The sequence below is a fragment of the Leucoraja erinacea genome, chromosome 36 (assembly GCF_028641065.1).
Source record: "Leucoraja erinacea ecotype New England chromosome 36, Leri_hhj_1, whole genome shotgun sequence".
Lineage (NCBI taxonomy): Eukaryota > Metazoa > Chordata > Chondrichthyes > Rajiformes > Rajidae > Leucoraja > Leucoraja erinaceus.
In genome coordinates this window covers 616,524-642,299 of record NC_073412.1, presented here as the reverse complement: position 1 = coordinate 642,299, position 25,776 = coordinate 616,524, and the positions used below count along the sequence as shown (strand labels likewise).

General features: G+C 46.9%; 1 protein-coding gene across 1 annotated transcript in view; it reads right to left on the bottom strand.

Moving 5' to 3' along the window:
* The window catches only part of LOC129713643 (chondroitin sulfate proteoglycan 4-like), a 61,553-nt gene continuing 35,777 nt past the window's right edge, over positions 1 to 25,776 (bottom strand). The window contains exons 4-10 of the mRNA XM_055662849.1: positions 19,785 to 20,246; positions 18,776 to 18,952; positions 11,943 to 12,141; positions 10,535 to 10,669; positions 9,538 to 9,710; positions 5,990 to 6,173; positions 1 to 4,116 (exon numbers count right to left, since the gene is read on the bottom strand). Coding sequence (XP_055518824.1) covers positions 2,273 to 4,116; positions 5,990 to 6,173; positions 9,538 to 9,710; positions 10,535 to 10,669; positions 11,943 to 12,141; positions 18,776 to 18,952; positions 19,785 to 20,246 — 3,174 coding nt within the window. The 3' untranslated portion in view covers positions 1 to 2,272. The remainder of the gene's footprint in view (positions 4,117 to 5,989; positions 6,174 to 9,537; positions 9,711 to 10,534; positions 10,670 to 11,942; positions 12,142 to 18,775; positions 18,953 to 19,784; positions 20,247 to 25,776) is intronic.

Below are 25,776 nucleotides of genomic sequence, written 5' to 3'. Positions count from 1 at the left end.
TCGTGTGATTGAATAAAAGGCTGAAGGCCCGCATCAGCAGACTCAGGAACAGCTTCCTCCCCTCTGTTTCCAGAGTTGTGAACGGTCCTTCCATGCGTTAGACGTCAGTCCCGATTTCCCAATCTGCCTCAACCACATTTTGCTCTACGGGTGGTACATGATTTAACATTACATATTCATGCTTTGTATTGTCTGATTAGATAGCACATAAACAAAGGGGTTTTCGCTGTATCTTGGTACACTACACATGACAATAATACGCCAACATCAACACCAAGAGGCAACCTCTCCTCACTCCGGTGGGCGGGGGCCTGAATGGTAAGTCCATACCTTTGTCCTGAGGAACAACGAGAACTGAAGCCGTCTCTGCTGGGCTGTAACGTGATGTGAGGCAGAGCTAGGACTAGGATTACACTGGCACACTCCCCCACTCGATCACACAGCAAAGTCCACAACCATGGGCTGGGCCCCAGTGCAATGGTTCAATTGTACTTTATTGTCACCTATACCCAAGTACAGTGACATTCTTTCCTTGCATCAGTTCGGTAACAATTCTGTGATACATTAGGCACAATCATACTAAATACAAGAGTATTAGACAGTAGACGTCTCTGAGTCCAGTAGACATCTCTGGGCCAACTTGCACTCTCTCTGGATGCACTGACATCAAAGAATGCAGATGCCAAACTAACAGTAAGATGCATTTTGTTCAAAGAATGTAACACAGATTGTTTCATTACGTCAAGACAAGGGAACCTTTTGAAAGGCATTCAGTCATAATGCAGCAATATTTACACAGAGGTACCGTATGGTACGATATGGGGCGGCACGGTGTCACAGCGGTAGAGTTGCTGCCTTATCGCACCAGAGACCCAGGTTCGATCCTGAATGTAAATTGTTCTTAGTGTGTAGGATAGTGCTAGTATAGGGGTGATCGCTGGTCGGCGTGGACTCACCATGAGACATCCAGGCCTCAGCACCAGCCTCAAGAAGCAGCCTGCTGTGCCCATTCCCTCCATAGTGGACAGAGGCACAGCTGTGTGTGGCTCAAGTTCCCAGAGCCTAGGGAATGGGTGATGAAGATGCAACCTACAGATGCGAGGATCCAGCAACACGATCGCTGATGTAACTGCTGCAAGTTATACCCTATGGGCACTATGTCAGCCTGACCATGGTCCATGGCCATACACCATAGAAGAGAAGCTTGAGGCCATCCAGGGGAACACAGCCAACAACAAAGAGGAGATTTAATTTTAAACAGAGATCTTTTTGAAAGAGAGGAAGGAATACCACAGCAGGCTGGGTGACTGTGGTGGAGTGTAAGGAATGAGGGGTACTAGGCAGTGGCAGGTTGGGGTTGCTACAGTAGGAGGAAAGATGAAGGGTGTGGATTGCCAGGGGAGTGTTGGAATAGTCTAACTGAAGCTAACCAGTCAGCTGGGTTGGGTCAGGATTGTTGGGTGGTCAACAGCTCTGGGCAAGTAAACCATGTGTCTCAGGAAGGCTGAACCACACATTGTGTACAAAGTGTGTTACCACAGCTGCTACTTGGGATCAGGACAGAACCAGAGGGAATCAAGAAACCAGAACCAAAAGCCAGTAGGATTGGAAACTACAACATATGAAACAAGCCAGAAAACACAAGGAAATAATCAAAAGCAACATAACCACCACTCAGAAAGCCCCGCAAGTGTTTCAATCCAAAGGAAATGGATGTTGTCATTCTGCAAATCTTGGCCTACCATAGAAAACATTCTGAACTGGAGCAATGTCCCACTAAGTCACAAAGTTTTATTAACCCTGTTGCAGCATACAACAAACACGGCCAAAATCCCATCACAAGCTGACCACCAGTCCGTCGTCACCTCAACAAGGCAACATTTCCGAGGGTTTGCTGGAAATTGGAATCAAGATTATTTCAATATTTTATTTTAAAGTCAGTTATTTCAATTTTTGGAATGTGTAACAGGTGAAGTCTGGCAACTACTAAGGTATTGGTTTACCCTTTATCCTCCACGGGACGGTTAGATGCAGCAGAATGCTATCCACTGCAGCAGATTTTCTTTCAGCTGGGGCTGAACCATCTCTACTGTGGTGTAATCCTGCAGGTACAGTGGGAACCTTCCTGTCCCGGGTTGATAAGGTGCAGTAACGATGTGATGGTGTGTGTTCTGTGACTGGTTTGAAGCACCTTGAGCTGGTAGGATGACGAAGAGACTGGGACCGGGATCATACCTAGTAGTGATTGCTAGCCTGGCAGACCTGCTTCACCTCAGGAATACCGTGGCCACTGTACCTGAGCACCATTCTGAGGCCGGACATTCACCAGAGGCATGGACTGGACATGATCTGTTTTCCTGAAGGTCTCTTTCTCCACTGCACTATTCCTGGGCTTGGGAGGAGGGGCCTGCACATTGTGCTTTCCCATCTTGTGGCGTTTGGTAACGCAGATCACAATCACTATTAAAATCAGCAACAGCAAAACCACCAGGATGACAGCAATGATGACGGTGATTAGATTATTGCCTGCAGAAGAGAGAGCTGCCTCATTAACTGCTGTTGCTTGGAACTCTGTAGATACACCACCCGATGTAGGATCACTACTTCCAAAGGGGCTCCACGTTACCGTTGGGTTATCCATGCCTATCTCTCCTCCATCCTGGGCTGATGGACTGCTGCTGGAATCTGGTGCCTTTGTACTACTCAGGGAAGCGAGGTTGAGCAGTGTGGCATTGTAATGGTGAGTGGGTATGTATGGCACAGTCTGAAATTCTAAAGCTCCTCTGCCAGGTGGCACTCCATCAGCTTTTAAGAGAAACTGGAAGCTATCCAAGTCTGGAAATAGCCCAGCCTCAGCGGAATCAAAGACTTCCATGGCAATGCTTCCGTCTTCCAGGTCTGTCTGGGTGAAGTTACTGCCCAGAAGACTTTGTGTGCCATTCTGTCTGTGCACCTTGATGAGTTTCCCAGCTCTGGGCTGTTGGGTGATGTGGAAGGTGGGAACGCTTTGGGTCTTATTCCCCAGTTCACTTGCATCCAAAACATCCGTGTCGATCAAAACGGTGGTACCTTTGGGCCACTGCAGATGTGGGGCCACTCTCACTAGTGGCTGCACTGTGATGTTCACCGTGCCTGACATGTTGCCCTTACTGCTCAGTGCCCAAACCTGGAAGCTGTCCTGGTAAACAGATAAGTCCGTCAGTCGGTACTTCACTTCTCCACTGTCAATCTGCTTCTGCAAGAACTCCGTCACCACAACCTGGTTCATCATCACCTGGCCATGCCTTGGCAGCTGAGTTATTCTGTAGAGGGTTCCTCCATTTGCCCCGGTCTCTACCACAAGCTGCTCTCTGGTTATGGGTGTTGCTGGATCCCCCTGCAGTAGCACAGCCTCTTTGTTGTGGATCACGCTGACAGTGGCTGGCACAACCTCAACAGTGACAGACCCCCTGGCATCTGAGTGTGTCCCATCGGAGACTGTGAAGTGGACAGTGCTGGTGGATGGTGGGCCCACTGCTTGGAACAACACAGTGCCAGCATTGACATCCGCTTGTGTGAACTGTGTTATGGCCGTGTTGCTGTTAGCCAGATGCACAAAGAAGCCATTGTCTGGTCCTGCGACAATTACATACTGGATTTCTTCTGGCGTGTTGTCTGGGTCTACTGAGCGTATGTGGTCAGGAGACAACACCAAGCGGGAGCCTTGCGGAGCGTGGAGGGCTAGGCCCGTGGTGACAATCCGTGGCGGATACGCTTTCATCGGCACCACCGTGATGTTAAAACGCTCAGAAATAACTATGACCATTTTGTCAACTCCAGGCCGTGACAGCCGCTTTCTCCTTGGACCCAAGCGAGCTCGGAAGGTGAAGCTGTCCTCCAGTGCCCCTGACCGGGAGTGTGTGTACTCCAGTGTGGACACCAACAAGTCAGACTGTGTGAAGCGCCGCACCCTCCTGACACTGGCCAACGACAGAAACCCATGGACAGGCTGAGCGGTCACCTCAAACACCACCTCGTAGCGGGAACGGCCGGGCCTGGGCACTGCGGCCAGAAGGTTGGAGGCATCCAGTGCAGACTGGTCAATTGTGGCACTTTGACCTTGATGCAGAGTAAGGCCTGGAGAAGAAAGAAAGACATGTTGTTGATTGAGCAGTTGGAGACAACTCATCTGCCCTGTCCACCATGAGCCGGCTCCACTTCAGGCTTCAGCCATCATGCTGCTGCCATCTGCTCCACTCACTAACCAACATTTGTTCTGCTCTCTCACACCTGTATCTACAACTTGTTGCTCAAGACCCCTGACCAATTGTGCACAACAACAATCTCAGCAACTCCTCAAAGACTGTGGTGCTCTGATTATTCAGCCTATCACTCCAGCAAGTATAGAAGAAGTCAAAACAGAAAGGTTGACCACCAGAGAAGGGCTGGAGGAGCAATGATTCTAAACACACCATCACTGACCAGAAGCATTACTTTGTTGATGTAATTCAGTTTTGAGCTTGGGACTTGCTCTCTTTAAACTGCACGATGTTTACAATAGTCCCATCATTACTGACTCACTGGAAATTATTCATTCGCTCCTCCTGACTGTTTTACAAGTCATGTCCTGCAGACTATCATGACATCCAACTGAGTGCAGGAATGGAAAGGGGGTGAGAGGGGGAAAGGCAATGCATTGTGAGGTTAGGCGTTGAGGTGAAACCGTTCTGATTAATTAAAGTGAACAGAGTGGATGGAGCCAGCTTCTCACTGCTTCCAGTGCATCACTGATCATCATCCACAATGTGTTTACTGCTCCAAAACAACTGTGCTCTCACCATTTTCTGTTTTAATTTCTACATTTACTATGTTTGTTGCCAAGTGTCAGAGTTTTACTGAACATCAGAATGTGGTGAAAATCCTGTGGTGATTCTTTGTCACCGCCTGTAACCTTGTCCCATCACCGCAGGTCGCAAGATGACAAGTTGTATGCACTGTCACCAATGCAGCAGCAAGTAACATCAGGGAAATAGGATGAAGGAGATTACTGAGATAGAACGTGAGCAGGTGAACTCCAGCCTGCTCTGCCATGTCATACAATCATGGCTGCTCTGACACTAACTTCAACTCCACATTCAAGTCACCTCCAGTGGATACACCCCTTGTCTATACAACTATTTCTTATAAGACAATCCCTCTATTCCTAGTATTAATCTAGGGAAACATTCTCTGAACTGCTTCCATTGGTTTAAAAACCCTTCAATAAGGAGATTAATATTGTACACAATACCCCAGATGTGATCTCATGGTATAACTGTATAACTGAAGGACAACCTCCTTACTTTTGTATTCAATTCTCTTTGCAATAAATTCGCTGTTAGCTTTCCTGATCACTTGCAAACTCTATATACCAATCCTTTGTGAATCAGACAGCCGGGACCTCTGCATCTCAGAACTCGGCAATTCACAATGTTTAGATTTTTCCTTCCAACAGATATTCCCACTTTATATTTGTCACCACATCTTCAGATCATCATGTTAGTTGTAAACATTGAGGTGCTGCCACTGCTCCCTCAACACTCCACTCATTACATCTTCCCATCAAACAATGGGACGTATTGGTGCCTCCTCTCCAGATGCCATGAGTCTGTCCGTGCCGATGTGTTGCATCGTTCCTGATAAGCTTTTATTTTCTGCAATAACCTTTGAAGTAATGTTTTATCAAAGACCATCTGTGAGCATAGCACACCAACTGGTTCTGCTTTATCTGCCTTATTCCAGCTGCACTTGGCATTTGGAGATTTTGTAATCATATGAAACTGGAGCCAGGATCAAAAAAATAGAAATGATTCAGAAATGAATCGACTGGAAAACCTTTTAGGAGCGATTGCCCTGGTTGCTCAGGGGATGGGGATGGGGATGGGGATGGGGGAGGGGGAGGGGGAGGGGGAGGGGGAGGGGGAGGGGGAGGGGGCTGGGGAGGGGGAGGGGGAGAGCTGTTTGTGCCTACCTTTATTCCTCCAGAGCTGGCTGCCTTGCTCAGGGCCACCATTTTCAAAGGAGATCCAGAGTGTCAGGTTGTGCCTCTGTGTGACTGCCGGCAGAGAGGAGACCGTAAACTGGAACGAATCCTGGCTCTTCCACAGGGGCTCCTTGGGCCAATCATGTTGGTAGAAAATGTTGGCAGCCTCCAGCTATGGGTGGAAGGAGAAGTCATTGTGAACATAGTGGACAAAGGTCACTCTCCTTCACTCTGGAACTCACTGCAGAGGATCACACAGCCTAGCCCAGTACCATTACACCACCTATCCACCTATCCACACACACAGGCCTGGTTACTACCAACGAGTCTGGATTTGGTGACAGTCCAGAACCCGGTTACTGTTGCTGCCTGGTTCTTGGTTGCTAGAATTAACCATTCTTTGAAGCCTTGCATCAATATAACCTTGGTCCTGAAGGTCAAGGAATGTCACAGTATCTTATTGCAAGAGAGAGCTCTGTGTTGAACATGCTTTGACTTTCTGAAGCCACCATAAAGCTGGCGATCTAAATTGCCCTCAACCAGATTATTCCTAGTTTGAAGAACTTCTCAAGAGGAATCAGCATTCATGGAAGTTTAAATCTGAGTGCAGACCGTCACGCTAATCTCCACTGGTGGAGGGATGGCTTGGAGATCCTGGGGAGGAGGCTGTGTACACCAAAGGTTTCTCATACTCACCCCATCTCTGTAACTCCTGCACTGACAGAGGATGATTACAAAACATTTCAGAGCAGTCGCAGTCGTACAGCACGGAAACAGGTGCTTTGGCCCAACTTGCCCATGACGGTCAAGATGCTCCAGCTACACTAGTCACACCTGATCGCGCTTGGCCCATATCCCTTGAAACCTCTCCTACTCATGTACCCATTCAAATGTATTTTAAATGCTATTTCAGTACCTGCTTCAACGACCTCCAATGGTAGCTTGTTCCATGATTGGCCCACCACCCATTAGGTCCCAATTAAATATTTTCCCTCTCAACTTAAATCTATGTCCTTAGGTTGTTGATTCACTATCCTGGGAAAAAGACAATGCATTCACTCTATCTATTCCCCTCATGATTTTACACAGTGCCCACTAAGTCTTTAAATGATTGGTCAAACAGACACAAGTGCAGGAGCGTTAACTGAGATTTTTGACTCTTATGCATTACCCTGCAGCTGTTCTGTGAGAGGTGGCTTAGCATAGACATTTTATCATCTAGGACTTGGACAGTTAAAGGAACCTTGAAGAGAATTGCTCAGTGAGCAGTGTGTGAATGAGTTTCACAATAATCTGACAGATCAGGTAATGGTGCTCATTTATTTCCCTCTGGTTGGAGATATAACAATGCAGTCTACAATTTGGCATTATCTTCACTCTGGATATTAATTACATTTTTCCATCATGAAGTATGAGCAATGTGATTTCTGAACCTCATTCATCTCCCCTGACACTGGAGAGTTACACATCAGCAACAACCCATTAAACTAGAACGCCAATCTTCACATTATAAGTGAATTTATTTGATATCTTCCTTGTCTTGTTTTCCCCCGCACTCTGCTGAAGGTCCCATCAGCCATCCGTTCACTGCTGTGCCAAGTAGTTTTTCCTCAGGGACCAGTCTCTGCAGAACAGCAAGGGAGACCATTCTGACATTCATTTCTGCTCTCCATTTGTCCGACTCCCTCACTCTTCCCAGAGCCTTGAAAATCCTTCAAGCATATCCACAATTTTCATTTGAAACTTATGGCTGAATCTGTAGGCTGGATTTGTCTGTGTCATTTCCCTCTGATTGGAGATATATAAATGCAGCCTACAGTCTGGTATTATCTTCACTCTGGATATTAATTACATTCTTCCATCATGAAGTATGAGCAATGTGATTTCAGAAGCTCATTCATCTCCCCTGACACATCACCAACCACCCATTTGTAGCCACTGGCTCATGGTGAATGTGGATGGCTCCAATGCAGGTCCCACTGAATGATCTCAGCTGCTTTAGTCTATCCACGGAGCCCTCGTCCCCTCATTCCAGTAAATCTCCTCTGCACCTTCTCTGAGGCCCTCACATCCTGCTTGAAACATGGGCCCCAGATTGAACACAGTACTTCAACTGGGGTCAAACCTTGTTCATTTTACAATTCCACGATGAGTCTAACGTTCTTGTGTTTGAAATCAATGCCCTAGTTTATTACGCCCAGCTTCCTGTGTCAACTTTTAACATTTAATATTGCCTCCCACTAACTTCCCCACATTAAATAGCACATGGCCCATGTCCACACTCACCAGTATTATGTAGTGTGTGATTGCCCTCACTATTTATTTTGTGACCTATACAAAGTTTGTACTCATGCCTTATCAAGTTTAGTTTATGACAGTACTATACATCAAAATGGCAGTACTTTCAATATCAATTCCAGGGGAACAATATATCTGTCAGGTACAAATCAACAATGCTTGCCACTATTCTCTCTGCTTTCTATCCCCTATCTAATACTGTATCCAGTCTCTGCAATCCCATGAGCTTCACCCATGCTGATGTTTTGTTGCTCCTTATCCCATGCATATTGAAATACCACATGTACAACATTAACCACACTACCCTTAGCAATCTACTCCTTGAAACAAAGAACACAAGTTAATTAAATATGGTTTAGGCAGCCATCTTCTATAGCTATTTTCCAAGTAACGATGAACTTTGCCTGAGTGTTGATCTTTTACCCATCACAGGGCATCTGTTGTTTTCTGTTTAACTTGTTCCCATTTTGCACACAGGGAGTAACATTAGCAGCACCCCTAATTCCATGGAGCTCTGGGCAACTGGAGTGAAGTCTGTGCAATCTCAGCCCACCACAAGATTGGATGCTTCCAAAGGCAACTGGAAAAAGATGTGTTCTGATGAAGGATTATTTTCCTGAAACATTGACTTTGTTTCTCTCTTCTGGGACAGTTTCTTCACAGCTGTCATTGGGCAACTGAACCATCCTCACACCAGCTGAAGTGCAGTCCTGACTTCCCATCTATTTCATTGGAGACTTCTTGCACTCTATGCTGTACCCTTTACCCTTTACCTGTGGGTGCACTGTGGACGGCTATAGTCTCTTGACTGGATAGCACAACAAAAGCTTTTCACTGTACTTTGGTACATGTGGCAATAATAAAATAAACTAAACACAAAGGCTGTCCAACCTGCTATTGGCAGCATTTTATATATTTTAGTTTAGAATGACAGCATTTGCAATTTCAGTTTGATATTTCCCACCTAGACTGGATGATTTGCCCCGAGCCAATGTTGAACATGTCATTACCGTCCATACTCTGATCATTCCTGCACCACATTCCCCTCCCCTGTGGCATTGGCAGTGAGCGTGAGCAGAACGGCATCACTACTCAGCTTGTGCCTGTCCACACCCACAGTCACGCCGCCCAAAGACTCTGTGATTGCACCAAACTTGGTGCTCAAAGCTCAGCTCCCAGCTGGAAATCTCCCCAGCACCCTTCTCCAAGGAATCAATGCAGAGTGAAATTAAACTCACGTCTTCTTCAGTGAAGCTGGAAACGATCCTGGTCACATTCCCTGTGTCAACTGTGATCAGTTGCCCCAAAGCAGGAGGAGTCACAACTGTGTATAGGATTGGTCTGCTATTTGCTCTGCTGTCATCATTGGTTCTTGCCTTGAGGTGTCGGGTTGTGATCGGCTGCCGTGTCCCTGGTGGGTGGGTGAAATGAAAGGAAGAGTGACCATTTATGTCAGCTCCATCTCCACTCCGTGCCATGTCTGAGCCATTCACTGTGTCTGCACACTCCACAAGCTACTCACACACCATTCACTGTGTCTGCACTCCCCAAACCACTCACACCATTCACTCTGTGTGCATCACACCATTCACTGTGTCTGCACTCCCCAAACCACTCACACACCATTCACTGTGTCTACGCTGCCCAAGCCACTCACACCATTCACTGTGTCTGCGCTCCCCAAGCCACTCACACCATTCACTCACACCATGTCTGCACTCCCCAAACCACTCACACCATTCACTGTGTCTGTACTCCACAAGCCACTCACACCATACACCCTGTCTGTACTCCACAAGCCACTCACACCATTCACTCTGTCTGCACTCCCCAAGCCACTCACACCATTCACTGTGTCTGCACTCCCCAAGCCACTCACACCATTCACTGTGTCTGTACTCCCCAAGCTACTCACACCATACACTGTGTCTGCACTCCCCAAGCCACTCACACCATTCACTGTGTCTGCACTCCCCAAGCCACTCACACCATTCACTCTGTCTGCACTCCCCAAGCCACTCACACCCATTCACTGTGTCTGCACTCCCCAAGCCACTCACACACCATACACCAATTCCCACCCCACCATGCCACACATCTCAGTGCGGTGCTGAACACTGAGCCACACAACTAGAGTCTCACGCCTCGCTTCCCTCCGGGTTCTGGAGCAGCGGAGTGTGGGCGAGAGACCCCGAGTCCTGAGTCTGATGCAACCCACACCAACCTAGTCCTTACCTGGATAAATAACAAGAGGTTCCTCGGTTTTGATCTGAATATTGAGGGATCTGGCCCTGACTTTGAAGATGTGGCTGGGTGTGTGGTTAATCCCATCAGACACCTGAAAGTGGAACCCTCCGGACGATGTTGACCCTGAGAGACACGGGTGGGGGGGAAGCAATTTAGAATTAGAATATGCTATTTACTTGCACGATTTTCCTGTTTCAATGTCCACTTGTGGTACCGCATAGTCATAAAGTCATAGAGCTGTACAGCACGGAAACAGGCCCTTCAGCCCACCTTGTGCATGGCGTCCGGGTTGGCATACTAGCAGAGTCCAATTTGGCTGCATTTGGCCCATATCTCTGTATACCCTTCCTATCCAGATATCTGTTCCAACACCAGCGAGACCTGCCAGCCTATCACAACCCGTAATTATATACACTTTGATAGCTTCCTCTGGCAGCTCATTCCAAATACAAACTACCATCTATGTAAAAAGTCCCTCTTAAATCTCTCCCCTCTCACCTAGAGGGTCTGAGCTACATGGAGCGGTTGATTAGACTGGGTCTATATTCCTTGGAGTGCAGGAGGGTGAGGGGAGATCTTATAGAGGTGTATAAAATCATGAGAGGAATAGATCGGGTAGATGCACAGAATCTCTTGCCCAGAGTAGGGGAATCGAGGTTCAAGGTGAAGGGGAAAAGAGTTAATTGGAATCTGAGGGTAACATTTTCACACAAAGGGTGGTGGGTGTATGGAACAAGCTGCCAGAGCAGTTAGTTGAGGTGGGATTATCCCAACGTTTAAGAAACAGTTAGACGGGTACATGGATAGGACAGGTTTGGAGGGATATGGACAGGTGGGACTAGTGTAGCTGGGACATGTTGACCGGTGTGGGCAAGTTGGACCGAAGTCATGTATCACTCTATGACTATGACTAGGTCACTGTCTCAAAATAAGTTTCACTATTCAGGATAGAAATTTCTCATCCCAGATGGTGGTGAATGTGATTCTCAACCCAAGATCTTTGTCTGAAGTAGAGCTTGATCCATAATTATCAAATCTGGAAATTAAGTTATTATTTATTAATGTTAACAGGACAGTTAATAATGTTTCTTCGTCCATATTGACAAGAATCCAGGAAAAGGCAATGTAAAGAAGATACCTTGTATCATCTCAGTCTGGAGAAGGGTCTGGATTCGAAACATCACCCATTCCTTCTCTCCAGAGATGTTGCCTGTCACACTGAGTTACTCCAGCATTTTGTGTCTATCTTTGGTTTAAACCAGGATCTGCAGTTCCTTCCTACACTTTGTATCCTACCCTGATTTGAGACTCTGCTTGCCAACCCTCCCTTCCCAGCACCCCTCTCTGTGCCATCACTGCCAGCCTTAGGGATGGGGGTAGACAGTTGTGGCCTTACCGTGGTGCACGAAGATGACCTGCCCGGCATTGATCGCAGCCTGGCTAAACTGCAGGATGCTGCCATCCAGCGATGACTTCAGTGCCACGTGTCCATTGGATGGAGGACTGACAGAATACACCAGCTCATCCGCAGGGCTATCGAGGTCCTGAGTGTACAGCAAATCCCGGGAAATCTCAGCCTCGCTGCTTTCCCACATCTAGGAACAGGAGCAGAAGACAGTTAAATTATTTAACCCCAGCCCCTCAACCCCCAGTCTAGACATCAACACCACAGTCATCTCGCTCCCGGCTTGTTTAATTTCCCCACTACAGCCGGCTGTACCATCTGCCCTAATGCTGATGTGTGTCTTAGTATCCAGCCCTGGGAACAGGCCGGAGATCAGAGCCTCCTGTGTTGCACAGCTGCTCAGGATCAACCTCAGCCAAGACTCATCCAGACCTTCTTAGCAAAAGCACGTGGATGACTATCATACTCGTATCCCTTCCATGAGGATGTCAGATAATGAGAGAAGAGGAGTGAAATGTAAAGCTTAAGTAATGGATGTGGGTGGACAGAGGCAGGTGGGGAAAGAGCAGGGAGGAAATGAAAATGGGGGGTTTTGGGATGGAGGTGAATGTACAAAGAAAGGGAAAGGAGCAGCGACTGGGGAGATAATGAGGGAGATGCGTTGGGACCAGGGTGGTCTGGACTGGTATCGGAATACGTGAGGAGGTGGGGGATTACTTGAAATTGGAGAATTCAATGTTCACACCGTTGGGTTATAAGCTACCAAAGTGGAATATGAAGTGATTTTCCTTCAGTTTGCGTGTGACTTCATTCTGGCAATGGAGGAGGCCCAGGTTAAAACAAGGAATTACAGATGCTGGAATCTTGAGCAAAAAAAACAAAACTCAGGGGGTCAGGCTGTGTAGAAACATAGAAATTAGGTGCAGGAGTAGGCCATTCGGCCCTTCGAGCCTGCACCGCCATTCAATATGATCATGGCTGTAACTCCAGCGTTGTGGATTTTGTTTAGAAAGGTGGGTATGGGACAGGGAAGGGAAGGTGATATGGTTGGCAACTGAGAGATCCAGCAGCCCTTGGTGGATAGTTCATGTTAATAAGTGATAGGAGTAGAATTAGGCCATTTGGCCCATCGTTTACTCTGCCATTCAATCGTGGCTGATCTATCTCTCCCTCCTAACCCCACTGTCGACACTAGAGCATAAGTGTTTAGTCACTTAGTCTAATAAAGAGAGTGCAGTGAGAGCAATGGTTACAGCTTTGTGTAAGAATCAGAGGCAATGGGAAATATTTTCCTTCCCCACCACTCTGAGGGGTCTCAGTCAACAGAAGTCAAGAGCTGTCCATTATCAGATGCGTCAAAATAATATCCATCATTAACATACCGAGACCACTCATAGATCGGACTTCAAATGTAGGAATCTATTCAGACTGCAGGCCCATTAGTCTACAGTCATTAAACAGGTTCCTCATAATAATGTCCAGAGTAAACATCAGTTCAGTTAGATCATTAAAACAAGGAGCTCACAATTTGTGGCTCAACAATTTTTGTGTGTTACACGAAGGAATGTAATCTTTTAAAGCACTCAAGAATTTCCAGGCCCAATGGAGTATAAATAGACTGCATGGATAATTTCTGTATAATTTCTGTTTAAATAAATAATATTTCTGTACATATTATGTGTTATGTACAGAAGTATTAATGGACAAAGTATACTGTCAGAATATTAAGTGGTTGAAGCTGCTTTGGAATATTAACCATCTCCCACCAGTGTATTAGATAACGTATATATTTTTGTAGTATTAGATGACATTATCTCCTCGGTATATTAATAGCATCAATTCCCAGATGAACAATGATTAATAGCGATTTACGGACTGTTCCCAGGGACACATTCAGAGACTGACATTGAGTGCTGCTGGAGGGTCATCAACTCGGTCAAAGACGCTCTTTGGTCTGCCCGAGCGTTGCTCACCACCCAGCAGAGCGAGCTGTCCGTCAGGGAATGTTGCCGACTGGCCCACTGCAGACTGCAGGAGTACGTGCTAAGGGACTCGCTGAAGCTTGGTGTAGCCAACGCCAAGGCTCGGTGGGGGAGGGCCACAGTCTAGGGTCCTTCCGCTGCTGGACATAGGGGGCACGGTATGGTGGAGACGCCCCTCAAATTAAGGGAAGGTATGCACGGGTGGGGGACATTATTTGTGGAAATGAAAAATGTCAAATGGAATTTTCGCACTGTAAACACTGTATATATTTATTACTTGGACAGGGGCCACAGAGTGGCACGGGTGGGGGACTGTTTGGTGAAATTTGACAAATGTAAAAAAATTGTACTGAAAAAACTTGTATAGTCTCCGAAAATGTCAGATGAATTTTGTTTGTTTGAATGGTTCAGGAATTGTATATATTTATCAATGAATAAAGTCTATTTTGAAATTAAAAAAAAAAACCCAATGATTAATAGCATTCTTTTCGAGTCAAAATCACACAATATGGAAACAGGCCAATTAACCTATTAGGATAATGAGTACAGAGGTTGGGACTCCATGTTATACAGTAGCTGTGTAGGACATTGGGAAAGGCACTACTGTGTAGAGTCTGGTTGGTTGGCCATGTACAGGAAGGATGTCATTAAAGTGGAAAGAATGCCAAAAATATTCAATAGGATGTCCAGGTCTGGAGGATTTGATAGGCTGTGTCTTTTTCTTCTGGAACATAGGTGGTTGAGGGAGACTTTATAGAGGTATTCAAAATCAGGAGAGGCGTAGCTAAGGTGAGCAGCCACATGTTTTCCCTAAGGTAGGAATGTCTAAAACTAGAGAGCGTAAGTTTAAGGTGAGAAGGGAAACATTTAAAACAGACCCAAGAGGCAACTCTTTCACAAAAAGGGCGCAGGGTTTGTGAAATGAGCTGCCAGAGGAAGTGGTAGAGGCAGATGTAATTACAACATTTAACGATCTGTGGTAGGCTATGTGGTTCCCTCATTGGTTTCATGGGTCACCTCAGAACCCACAAAGCCAGTGAGGAAGGAAGTTCCTCATTCTCAAGCAACAGAACAGATCAGCCATGTAGGAAGGAACTGCAGATGTTGGTTTGAACTGAAAATATACACAAAAAGCTAGAGTAACTCAGTGAGTCAGACAGCATCTCTGGAGAGAAGGAATAGGTGACATATCGGGTGGTGACCCTTCTCTGTCATTCCCCCTTCACAGTCTTCTTTCTACACATTTGCTCCCATTCAGACTACAAGAACTGATCTGGAGTCAATAGATTTTGGAACACACACTTTCTCAGGAATCCACTGCTGTGAGCTTTGAAGGTCAATATGTGGACAAAGAAGAATGAGAAATGGAAACACAAAAGGATCTAAGGACATTGCAGGCTCTGCAACAACAGCAAGCATTTCTATAGCAACTCTGATAAAGCATTAAAGGAGCAGCTGTATCACACTGCAGGAGGAGTAACAGGAAGCTTTGTAACAAAGGCAGGTGTAGATGGGAGGGTGGCTGGAGAGGCAGAAATGGCAGGGTGTTGAATTACTGACCCATGCAAATGAGAGCAGGGTTGGCATTAGTGGAGATTACAATGGGTTTGTAAACCTGGAGAAAATATCACTCTCCTCTCCCCTGCTGGTCACAGCTCTGCCCCCTGCTGGTCACAGCTCTCTCTCTGCTGGTCACAGCTCTCCCCCTGCTGGTCACAGCATTGCCCCCTGCTGGTCACAGCTCTGCCTCCTGCTGGTCACTCCCCCTCCCCCCCTGCTGGTCACAGCTCTCCCTCTGCTGGTCACAACTCTACCCCCTGCTGGTCACAGCACTGCCCCCTGCTGGTCACAGCACTGCCCCCTGCTGCTTAACACCCCCCCCCCTCTGTACTGGTCACAACTCTACCCCCTGCTGGTCACTCCCCCTCTCCCCCTGCTGGTCACAGCTCTCCCTCTGCTGGTCACAGCTCTCTGCCCCCTGCTGGTCACAGTTCTCTCTCTGCTGGTCACAACTCTGCCCCCTGCTGGTCACAGCTCTGCCCCCTGCTGGTCACAGCTCTCCCTCTGCTGGTCACAGCTCTGCCCCCTGCTGGTCACAGCTCTGCCCCCTGCTGGTCACAGCTCTGTCCCTGCTGTTCCTGGGAGTAGCTAAGATGGGGCAACATCGGCATGGACATGTTAGGCCAGAGGGCCTCTTTCCATGCTGTATAACTCAACACTGTAAGAGGAGCAGGAGTCCAAACCTGCAGTTTAATAGCTGTGGCTGATCCCATCTGCTCCCTGTGCCAGTTCCCCATCTGTTCCCTGTGCCCCACCTGCTCCCTGTGCCCCATCTGCTCCCTGTGCCAGTTCCCCATCTGCTCCCTGTGCCCCATCTGCTCCCTGTGCCAGTTCCCCCCTCTGCTCCCTGTGCCCCATCTGCTTCCTGTGCCAGTTCCCCATCTGTTCCCTGTGCCCCACCTGCTCCCTGTGCCCCATCTGCTCCCTGTGCCAGTTCCCCATCTGCTCCATGTGCCAGTTCCCCATCTGCTCCCTGTGCCCCATCTGCTCCCTGTGCCAGTTCCCCATCTGCTCCCTGTGCCAGTTCCCCATCTGCTCCCTGTGCCAGTGCCCCATCTGCTCCCTGTGCCCCATCTGTCCCTGTGCCAGTTCCCCATTGCTCCCTGTGCCCCATCCCCATGCTCCCTGTGCCAGTTCCCCATCTGCTCCCTGTGCCCCCCCATCTGTTCCCTGTGCCAGTTCCCCATCTGCTCCCTGTGCCCCATCTGTTGTGCCCTGTGCCAGTTCCCCATTGCTCCCTGTGCCCCATCTGCTCCCTGTGCCAGTTCCCCATCTGCTCCCTGTGCCCCATCTGCTCCCTGTGCCAGTTCCCCATTGCTCCCTGTGCCCCATCTGCTCCCTGTGCCAGTTCCCCATCTGCTCCCTGTGCCCCATCTGCTCCCTGTGCCAGTTCCCCATCTGCTCCCTGTGCCCCATCTGCTCCCTGTGCCAGTTCCCCATTGCTCCCTGTGCCCCATCTGCTCCCTGTGCCAGTTCCCCATCTGCTCCCTGTGCCCCATCTGCTCCCTGTGCCAGTGCCCCATCTGCTCCCTGTGCCAGTTCCCATTGCTCCCTGTGCCAGTGCCCCATCTGCTCCCTGTGCCCCATCTGCTCCCTTTGCCAGTGCCCCATCTGCTCCCTGTGCCAGTTCCCCATCTGCTCCCTGTGCCCCATCTGCTCCCTGTGCCAGTTCCCCATCTGCTCCCTGTGCCAGTTCCCCATCTGCTCCCTGTGCCAGTTCCCCATCTGCTCCCTGTGCCAGTTCCCCATCTGCTCCCTGTGCCAGTTCCCCATCTGCTCCATGTGCCCCATCTGCTCCCTGTGCCAGTTCCCCATCTGCTCCCTGTGCCAGTTCCCCATCTGCTCCCTGTGCCAGTTCCCCATCTGCTCCATGTGCTCTGCTCCCTGTGCCAGTTCCCCATTGCTCCCAATTGCTCCCAATTCCATAATCATTCACAAATTACTATGCAGCCTCTTCCAGCTCACAGTTATCGCTGTCAATACTGTCCCCTGGTGGCCATCTCAATCACTGGCACTCTGCAACTACAACTATGCTTGTTACTTCCTGTAAATTGCTTTTGCTAGTTTAATAAGCCCAAAGTTTGCAATAAATCTTACAAGCTCATGGTTTTGAACTGGGCAATGAACTTGTACACACATTCATGTTTCTTCAGATAGAATTATCAAAATGAATGGACAGCTTTTTTTGTCTCACTCGTAGATACAAAGTGCTGGAGTAACTCAGCGGGACAGGCAGCATCTCATGAGAGAAGAAATTATGACGTTTCGGGTCAAGACCCATCTTCACCAGTCAGGTGGAAGTTTACAGAATTACAGAGTAGTTGCAGCCTCAAGAATCTATAACTTGCAAAGGAAGGATAGATCATTTTTCAGCTGTGCCATCACACCCAACTGCGGGATGAGGAATGGGTGGCGTTTTGAGTCGAGACCCTTCTTCAGACTAAGGAAGGGTCTTGACCCGAAATATCATCCATTCCTTCTCTCCAGGGATGCTGCCTGTTCCGCTGAGTTACTCCAGCATTTTGTGTCTATCTTTGGTTTAATCCAGCATCTGCAGTTCTTACGCACACACATCTGGATGAGGGACTGGTCGGCCTGTCTGGCCCTTCCTAGCCCTATATTGCAGTCTGCCAGCCCCTTCCCCTCAGCCTCTTCCCGCACATCCATCGCACACAGATAACGATGCAGCTACCCTCTGAATGTGGTCACTGGTCTGCCACCTCTGCTGCCCCAGCCATCCCACATCCCGAGAGGATTTCCTTCCTATCACTGTCAGTGATCATCACCTTCATTCCCCATCCCCAGTCTCCTGCCCACTCTTTCTACCTCCACTACATATATTCTTTGAGATTCTAAATCCCTCTATCAGATACCCTTGCCCCTACTCTACTCCAAGAACAAACCCTCAACCTCTACATTCTCATTGCAAATATAAACTCCTCATTCTGGAACGAATGTGGTAAATCTTTGTGCTCTCTCTGAAAAGCTGACATATTTTCTGAAGTGGACACAGCACTGCACTGGTGGCCCAGCCAGTGTGTGAGCGAGCAAGTGACAGGGATGGAGTAACTGGCCGAGGAAAATAAAGTTTAATATCTTTTAAATAACATTGCCCTTTAACTAATTGTCACAATGTCCACTAACAGAGTTGAAAATCATCCATCTCTTCCTGCTAAACGTGAGGATGTGTCAGGTTTCCAGCAGAGTTTTTGATGAATTTGTTTGGACACCCAGACAGCAGCATCACTGTGTGAGCGGAGATCATGTTAATAATGCACTTACCTTCAGTCCGGTATTAATGGTGACAATAGGACGTTGGTCGTTCACTGGGATCACTGTTACATACACTGCCATTGGTTCACTCAGTCTGCCAATCTCTGAGGCATTTACAATTACAGTGAAGTTGTCCATCAATGTTTCACTGTCATCATGAAAATAAAACACTGCACCTTCTGTGACCTGAAAATAAGCAGGAAACAAGCATTCAAGAGGGGGATTGTGAAAACAGAAAGCAAATGTTCAACAGATACCACAAAACTAATAGTGTTAGAATTACTCAGGTATCAAGGCCAAGCAACATCTGTGGACAATGAAATAGTGACGTTGCAAGTTTGAGATCCTTCATCAGAATCAAGTTAATTTTCAGTAGCAGAGACGGTGGAGGAGGGCTGGGTAGAACAAAGGGAATATGTCTGATGGGGTGAGACCTGAGAGGTTAATGTGGCTGGAGACAGACCTGTCGGAACTCAACAGGTCAGGCAGCATCAGTCTGAAGAGGCACTTTGTGTTTTGGTTGAGTTAATGTAGTGGTTAGAACACGGTTCGGCCTCTTTGCCTGTGTTACGTGTTGCTAATAGCAGGGCTGTGGGGCATGCCCAGCAACCACACTATACTAACAGAGGGAAAATCTGACCCAAAATGATGACAGGCAGGAATGGCCAGTTCTGAAAGAGACAGAAAGAAAGAAGTAGTTACCTGGATTTGGAGAATTTGATCTTGAATCAGAAGTCTGCAGTGTGTGCTCAGATGGAAAATTAGGTGCTGTCCGTCAAGTTTATTTTGGGCTTTGTTGGGCTTGAGGTCACAGAGTTAGATCAGAGTGGGAGCGAGATAGGTAATTGAAGTGTCAGGCAACTGGAAACTGAGGGTGTTGTTAGAACATTACTCAGATCATCAACACAAATAGAAAATAAATATCTGCATCGACATTATGCGTTCCCAAAACAGAAAAGGCACTGGTGAAGTCCACCAGGACCACATTTGAGGACATCCTCATCCATTGGAACCTTACCTCCTTCATGGTGAAGAATGAAAGACTGTCTTCAGGAAATTGTTGGTTTGCGATCCTGCCGTGCTCCGGGCCCTTCAGAATGTAACATTTGAAATTCAAGGAATTGGCGTAGTTGGAAATGTTGAGGTCGTCTTCACTGAGGGCCCGTGCATCTCCTTCTCTCACTGAGATGTTCTGGGTTTCCAAAGAAATTCTATCAGGAATGATATCTACCACAACTGTGAGTCCATCCACTGACTTAAATCCATTGGACAGGTCCAGTATGAAAGCATCAGCCTGAGGGCTGAATCGAAGGTTAACATACTGAACATTGCCTGCATTTATGTCTTCCTGGGAAAATGACCTGAGGGGTTTCCGCCATGCACTTGACCCACTGTCAGAGCTCATTGCCAATTGCCCATAGACAGGAGGCACTCTCACAGAGTAGATCAAATCCGATGGAAGACTGTCATCATGAGAGACCTGTCCAAGCAATCACAACACACAGACTTGTTAACATTAATGATTGCTTAATAATTCACTGAGCAACAGGCAACCTTGTTCAGCTGATCACACTTTACACATCCAAAACACCCCATCTCACAACTCTTCTAAATAATACATTTTTGTTTCAGCGTGAGAGAAATATCCCACCAGAGTTCATATTGGCTTCCAACAAACCGTCTTACGGGGCTTAAAAGCCATGGTCATAGAGTCATAGAGCTGCACAGTACAGAAACAGGACCTTGGAGCCATCTTGTCCCACTGGGCTCGTCCATTTACCTGCATTTATCCCATGGTCTTCAAAACCCTTCCAGAGGAAGCTACAGAAGGGGAAACAAAACCAACAGACATTTGGACATATGATATGGTTTTTAAACCTACCATCCATTAGCCCCATTCAGCATCTCCTGTCTGAGCTGTGGAATAGCCTGCCAATCCTCACTGGCCTGATCTGGAGTGGAGGGAACTCATCCTCAATATGTAGGGAGTGTCTAAGAGAATTATTTTTTTGCTTGGATCTCATTGGATCAGCTTGGCTTCCAGCTAATTTACAAATCTCCCCTTCACAGCGTGGAGTGAGTGACTTCACACATGGCTATCTGCTGAGATTCAAAAGTCATAAGGTCACAAGTGATAGGAGCAGATTTAGGCCATTTGGCCCATCAAGTCTACTCCACCATTCAATCATGGCTGATCTATCTCTCCCTCCTAACCCCATTCTCCTGCCTTCTCCCCATAATCTCTGACACCCGTACTAATCAAGAATCTATCCACCTCTGCTTTAAAAATATCCATTGACGACCTCCACAGCCTTCTGTGGCAATGAATTCCACAGATTCACCACCCTCTGACTGAATACTTTCCTCCTAATCTCCTTCCTAAAAGAACATCCTTTAATTCTGAGGCCATGGCCTATGGTCCTAGACTTTCCCACTGGTGGAAACATCCTCTCCACATTCACTCTACCCAGGCTTTTCACTATTCGGTAAGTTTCAATAAGGTACCCCCTCATCCTTCTAAAGTCCAGCGAGTACAGGCCCAGTGCCATCAAACGCTCATCATATATTAACCCACTCATTCCTGGGAGCATAACTCAGATCGGAGGCAGGAAGAGTGAACCTTGGCGAAAGAGCATACTTTAATCGCTGGTTGGAACTAACTGTGTGGAAAATGCAGCTCAGAATCATTATCAGCAGTTCAATCTTGAAGTAACTTGAAACTCACGTGATGGACTGGGGCCCAGAGCACATTCTTCCATCTGTTTCTCCTGAGTACCACTTTAATAGAAGCTGCAGCCCCAGCTAACGCAGCTGTCGAACCACTGCACTGTACAATATCAAACATTACTGCTTCTATATCTGAACACTAATGTCACCCCTCAGGAATTCACTCATGGGACCTCCTACTTAAAAAAAGTTATAGAGTACTTGATCAACAAACACTCTGCTGCCTCTTCCAGTATCTCAGTCTCCCCCGCTCCCAAATACCACATTCTGTCTGAAGCTATTCTCAGTATTGCCTCCCTCACCTCTCTGGAGACAATGTTTTATGTGGTCTCCACACAGTGTAGACATTGAATCCAAACTGTTTGCCCGTCTTTCCTCTGTTGTCACAGTCCCTGTGCTGAATCCAGATGCCTGCTCCAGCATTTATCTTCCTCATACCTTTCCGTCTCAGAGCAGCCGAGTAAAGGCCCCACATTCAGAAACACAGTTACTGAGGTAACAAGGGATCTGCTCTCTGACAAGACCAGCGTTGACCTAATTCACTTCTAATCACCATAAGATTTAACACCAGTGACTGATAGCAATCGATCTCTATTAATTATTCTATAACTGGTCTACACTTTACCAAAGGAAATTACCGTGACCCAAAGGTTTGGAAACATTAATCCAAAGTCAACCATTCCTTTCAGCTGGTTAAACCCCTCTCAAACTTCTCAAGTACAGCATTCTGAAATATGACTTTCCTAAAGATACCTATTTAAGTTGATGGAATCAGCACTGTCTGCTTCCACTATTCCCCAGGAATGCATCCCATAGGCTGACTACTCAATGAACATATGTCCACAGATCACTTCATTTTATCCCCTTCACACGTCCTTGAGGCTGTGCACAAGGTGAACAATTCCTCACAGTCTACATGGTATGGCCTCTTTGGAATTTTACTCTGTCGGTTGTGTTAATTGTTACATGTACCGAGGTACAGTACAAAGCTTTTGTTGCGTGCTATCGAGTCAGCGAACCATTTACAGCATATACATAGGAATAGAGATTTAAGTGCGGAGTGGTTGCAATATGTGATTGTAGATCTGCTTCTGTGGCTAGCACGCAAATAATCGCCTGGGTTGGGCGCCATCTTAACTCTCAACCTTTCCTTCTCCAGCGAGATCCTGCTGAGTTTGCAGAATTGCTTCTCATCATTCAATTGCTCCACCCCTCAGTTCTCTTCTTGTTATTACCGTTATCTTGTCAGCAACTGCACAACCCTTACTTTATGAACTGTGCCTGCTGGAGCTGTACACAGCGTAGACACACAGTGTAATACAAGGTGAAAGATCACCTTCACGATAATAATGACCTTTTAACACATCTCAACATCGCAATTTCTTGACTGTATACAGAGCAAGGCTGCCAATCAGAAGCTAATTCTCTCTCCGTTTCCTAGCGTCCAGTCGCCATGGTTTTCTCTCTCCACACCCGAGGGCATGACCTATTTCTCGGCAGCAGATTTCCCCGTCACCTGTTCCCAGATGTTGATGATTCTTATTCTGTTCATCTTTGTATCAGCCCCCACCCCCACCTCCCCGCCATTTAGTGATGCAGCTCTGCCTGACATCTAGGTCCAGCATGGGGTAATGATGCTAAGCAACACCAATTGTTCCCATGTTGTTTATTTCCAGGGGAAATTGTTTAAAGCTCATCCTGAATTATAAACACTTCACATTCATTACTCCATCACATCCACAAAGTAAGATTGTGATTTGCTTGGAATTCACTATCTCAGTACATGTGTCAATAATAAACTAATACTAAGAACAATGTCATTGACAAGATCACAATGAAGTAAAACTGAAAGCAGCACATGCAGGTAAACAACAGACCACTCTGCTTTAAATTCAGATTGTTAGCAACTGCAGTTTTTTTTGTTGTTCAATCACCACAATCTCTAGTTTATGACTATTTATTCTCCGGATTCTCAAATGATTTTATGAATAAGAGTCTCTGTAAGTTTTGCACGACAAATGTCAAATTTGCTAGAGTTTGCAGGTAATCTTTGCCACTATTTAACTACAGGAGTAACATCTGTCTTCTCTATGTCCCCAGTCACCTCCCTGTGTTCAGTACTTGTGCCAGCATTCCTGTTATTCTCAACCTCAAATCCGTAAGGACCCTTGGATTAAAGATTCAGCTTGGTTTATCTGCTTGGGTCTGCACAGCTGTTCAGCAGCCCTGCTGGCAGTGATAGAGGTAGGAAGTGGAAATTTCAGAGTGAGTGAACTCTGTTGGTCAACTGTATTAGTGAGGTGTGTCGGTTCATGAACAGTTTTAGTTCTTAGGGCTAAAGGAATCAAGGGATATAGGGATAAAACAAGAATGGGGTACTGATTTTAGATGATCAGCCATGATCATATTGAATGGCGGTGCGGGCTCGAAGGGCCGAATGGCCTATTCCGGCACCTATTTTTTAAATGTTTCTATGTTTTGATTAATGAAATGTTAATGAACAATGCTGGTTAATGAACTATTATTTAGTGAACTGTGTTACTTAGTCAACATGTTAACTAGACGTACCATCAATCTCACCTCCCATCTTGCTGCTCTCACTCACTACTGAGAGCTCAATCCTGACGGCATCTCTCAGACAGTGGGTGAGGTACAAGAGGGTGTGCTGGGATCAATCTGCTGTCAAATCTACAGCCATCAAAGAGCTGAGCTTCTGGCCCCACAGCATCCAATAAAATATTAGAGCTAAATAATAAACATAGAACGTATGTGCATCATGGGACACACAACATACATTGCTGAGCATGATGCTGACTCCTCTAATGCATGTGATCCATATCCCTCCGTTCCCTGCATATCCATATGTCCTGCACATCTCCTTTAAACTTTGTCCCACTCACCTTGAACCTATGCCCTCTACTCTTTGAAATTTCCACACCGGGAAAAAGGTGCTGACTGTCTACTCCATCTGTGCTTGACATAATTTGTTTTTATCAGCTCTCCACTCAGCCACCAGTAGCAGAGAAACCAATCCACATTTTAACAACCTCTCTTTATAGCTAATCCCTACCAATCCAGGCAACATTCCAATAAACAAAGCATTAAATGCTGGAATAAGCAGATCAGGAGCACCTCTGGAGAACATGGATAGGTGACATTTCAGGTCAGGGACCCTTTGGACTACTGTCTTCAGTTCACTCCAGACTACTTCAGCTGCTCCAGCATTTTGTGCTTTTATTTGTAAACCAGCATCTGCAGTTCTTTTGTTCTGGTAAACCTGTTCTACCCCTTTCCAAACTGTCCACATCCTTCCTGTAATAGGGGTCAAGAACTGCACACAATACTCCAACCAAACTCCTAAAAAAGCTGTTCTCATGACTTCCTGACTGATATTCAATGCCACGACAAATGAAACCATGTTTACTATACACCTTCTTTACCACCCTATCAGCTTGTGTTGCCACTATCAGAAAAGCTGTGGGATTGGACTCCAAGATCCCGCTGTACACCCACTGGGTCTTTGCTGGGTCTTTCCATTAACTTTATACTTTTGCCTTACATTCAACCTCCCAAAGTACACCACCTCACACTTGCTCAGATTAAACTCCATCTGCCATTTTTCTGGCCATTCCAGTGGTTGGTCTCTATCCCACTGTTTATTTTGTTAGCCCTCGTCACAGTCTGCAACGACACCAATTTTGGTCTTGTCTTAGGAAGCTGATGATTTTACCGGGATGATTGCCTGCATCATGCTTAAATAAGAGGCGATAAAACCATGAAAGTAATTCCAGATTTTACAGTGAGCAAACCAGAGAGCTGCACAACTATATCACCTCATTAATGTGGAATGAATATTCATGGTAAGGCCATGTCCTACTCTTCAAACAAAAACAAAATAATGGCCATATTTTCACAGTGGTGGGGATTGGCCAAGACTGGAATCAAGTAAGTAGTGCCTCTGAGATGGAATCATGTTTCCACAAAGAATTTCAGTAATAAACAAGCTCATTTTCTAAACGTATTAACCTTCTCTGGGACCAGACTACAACAGTTGCAAAGGAGAGTCGGATCTTGTCACATCACCACCAGATGGCGGTGTCAGGCAGCATCGCTCTTCCCACGAGTAACTGTGGTCACAACCTCAGCCCCACTGTGCACTGCCTACCACCCACACCCCTTGTCACCCACCACCCGCACCCCTTGTCACCCACCACCCACACCCCTTGTCACCCACCACCCCTTGTCACCCACCCGCACCCCTTGTCACCCACCCACCCACACCC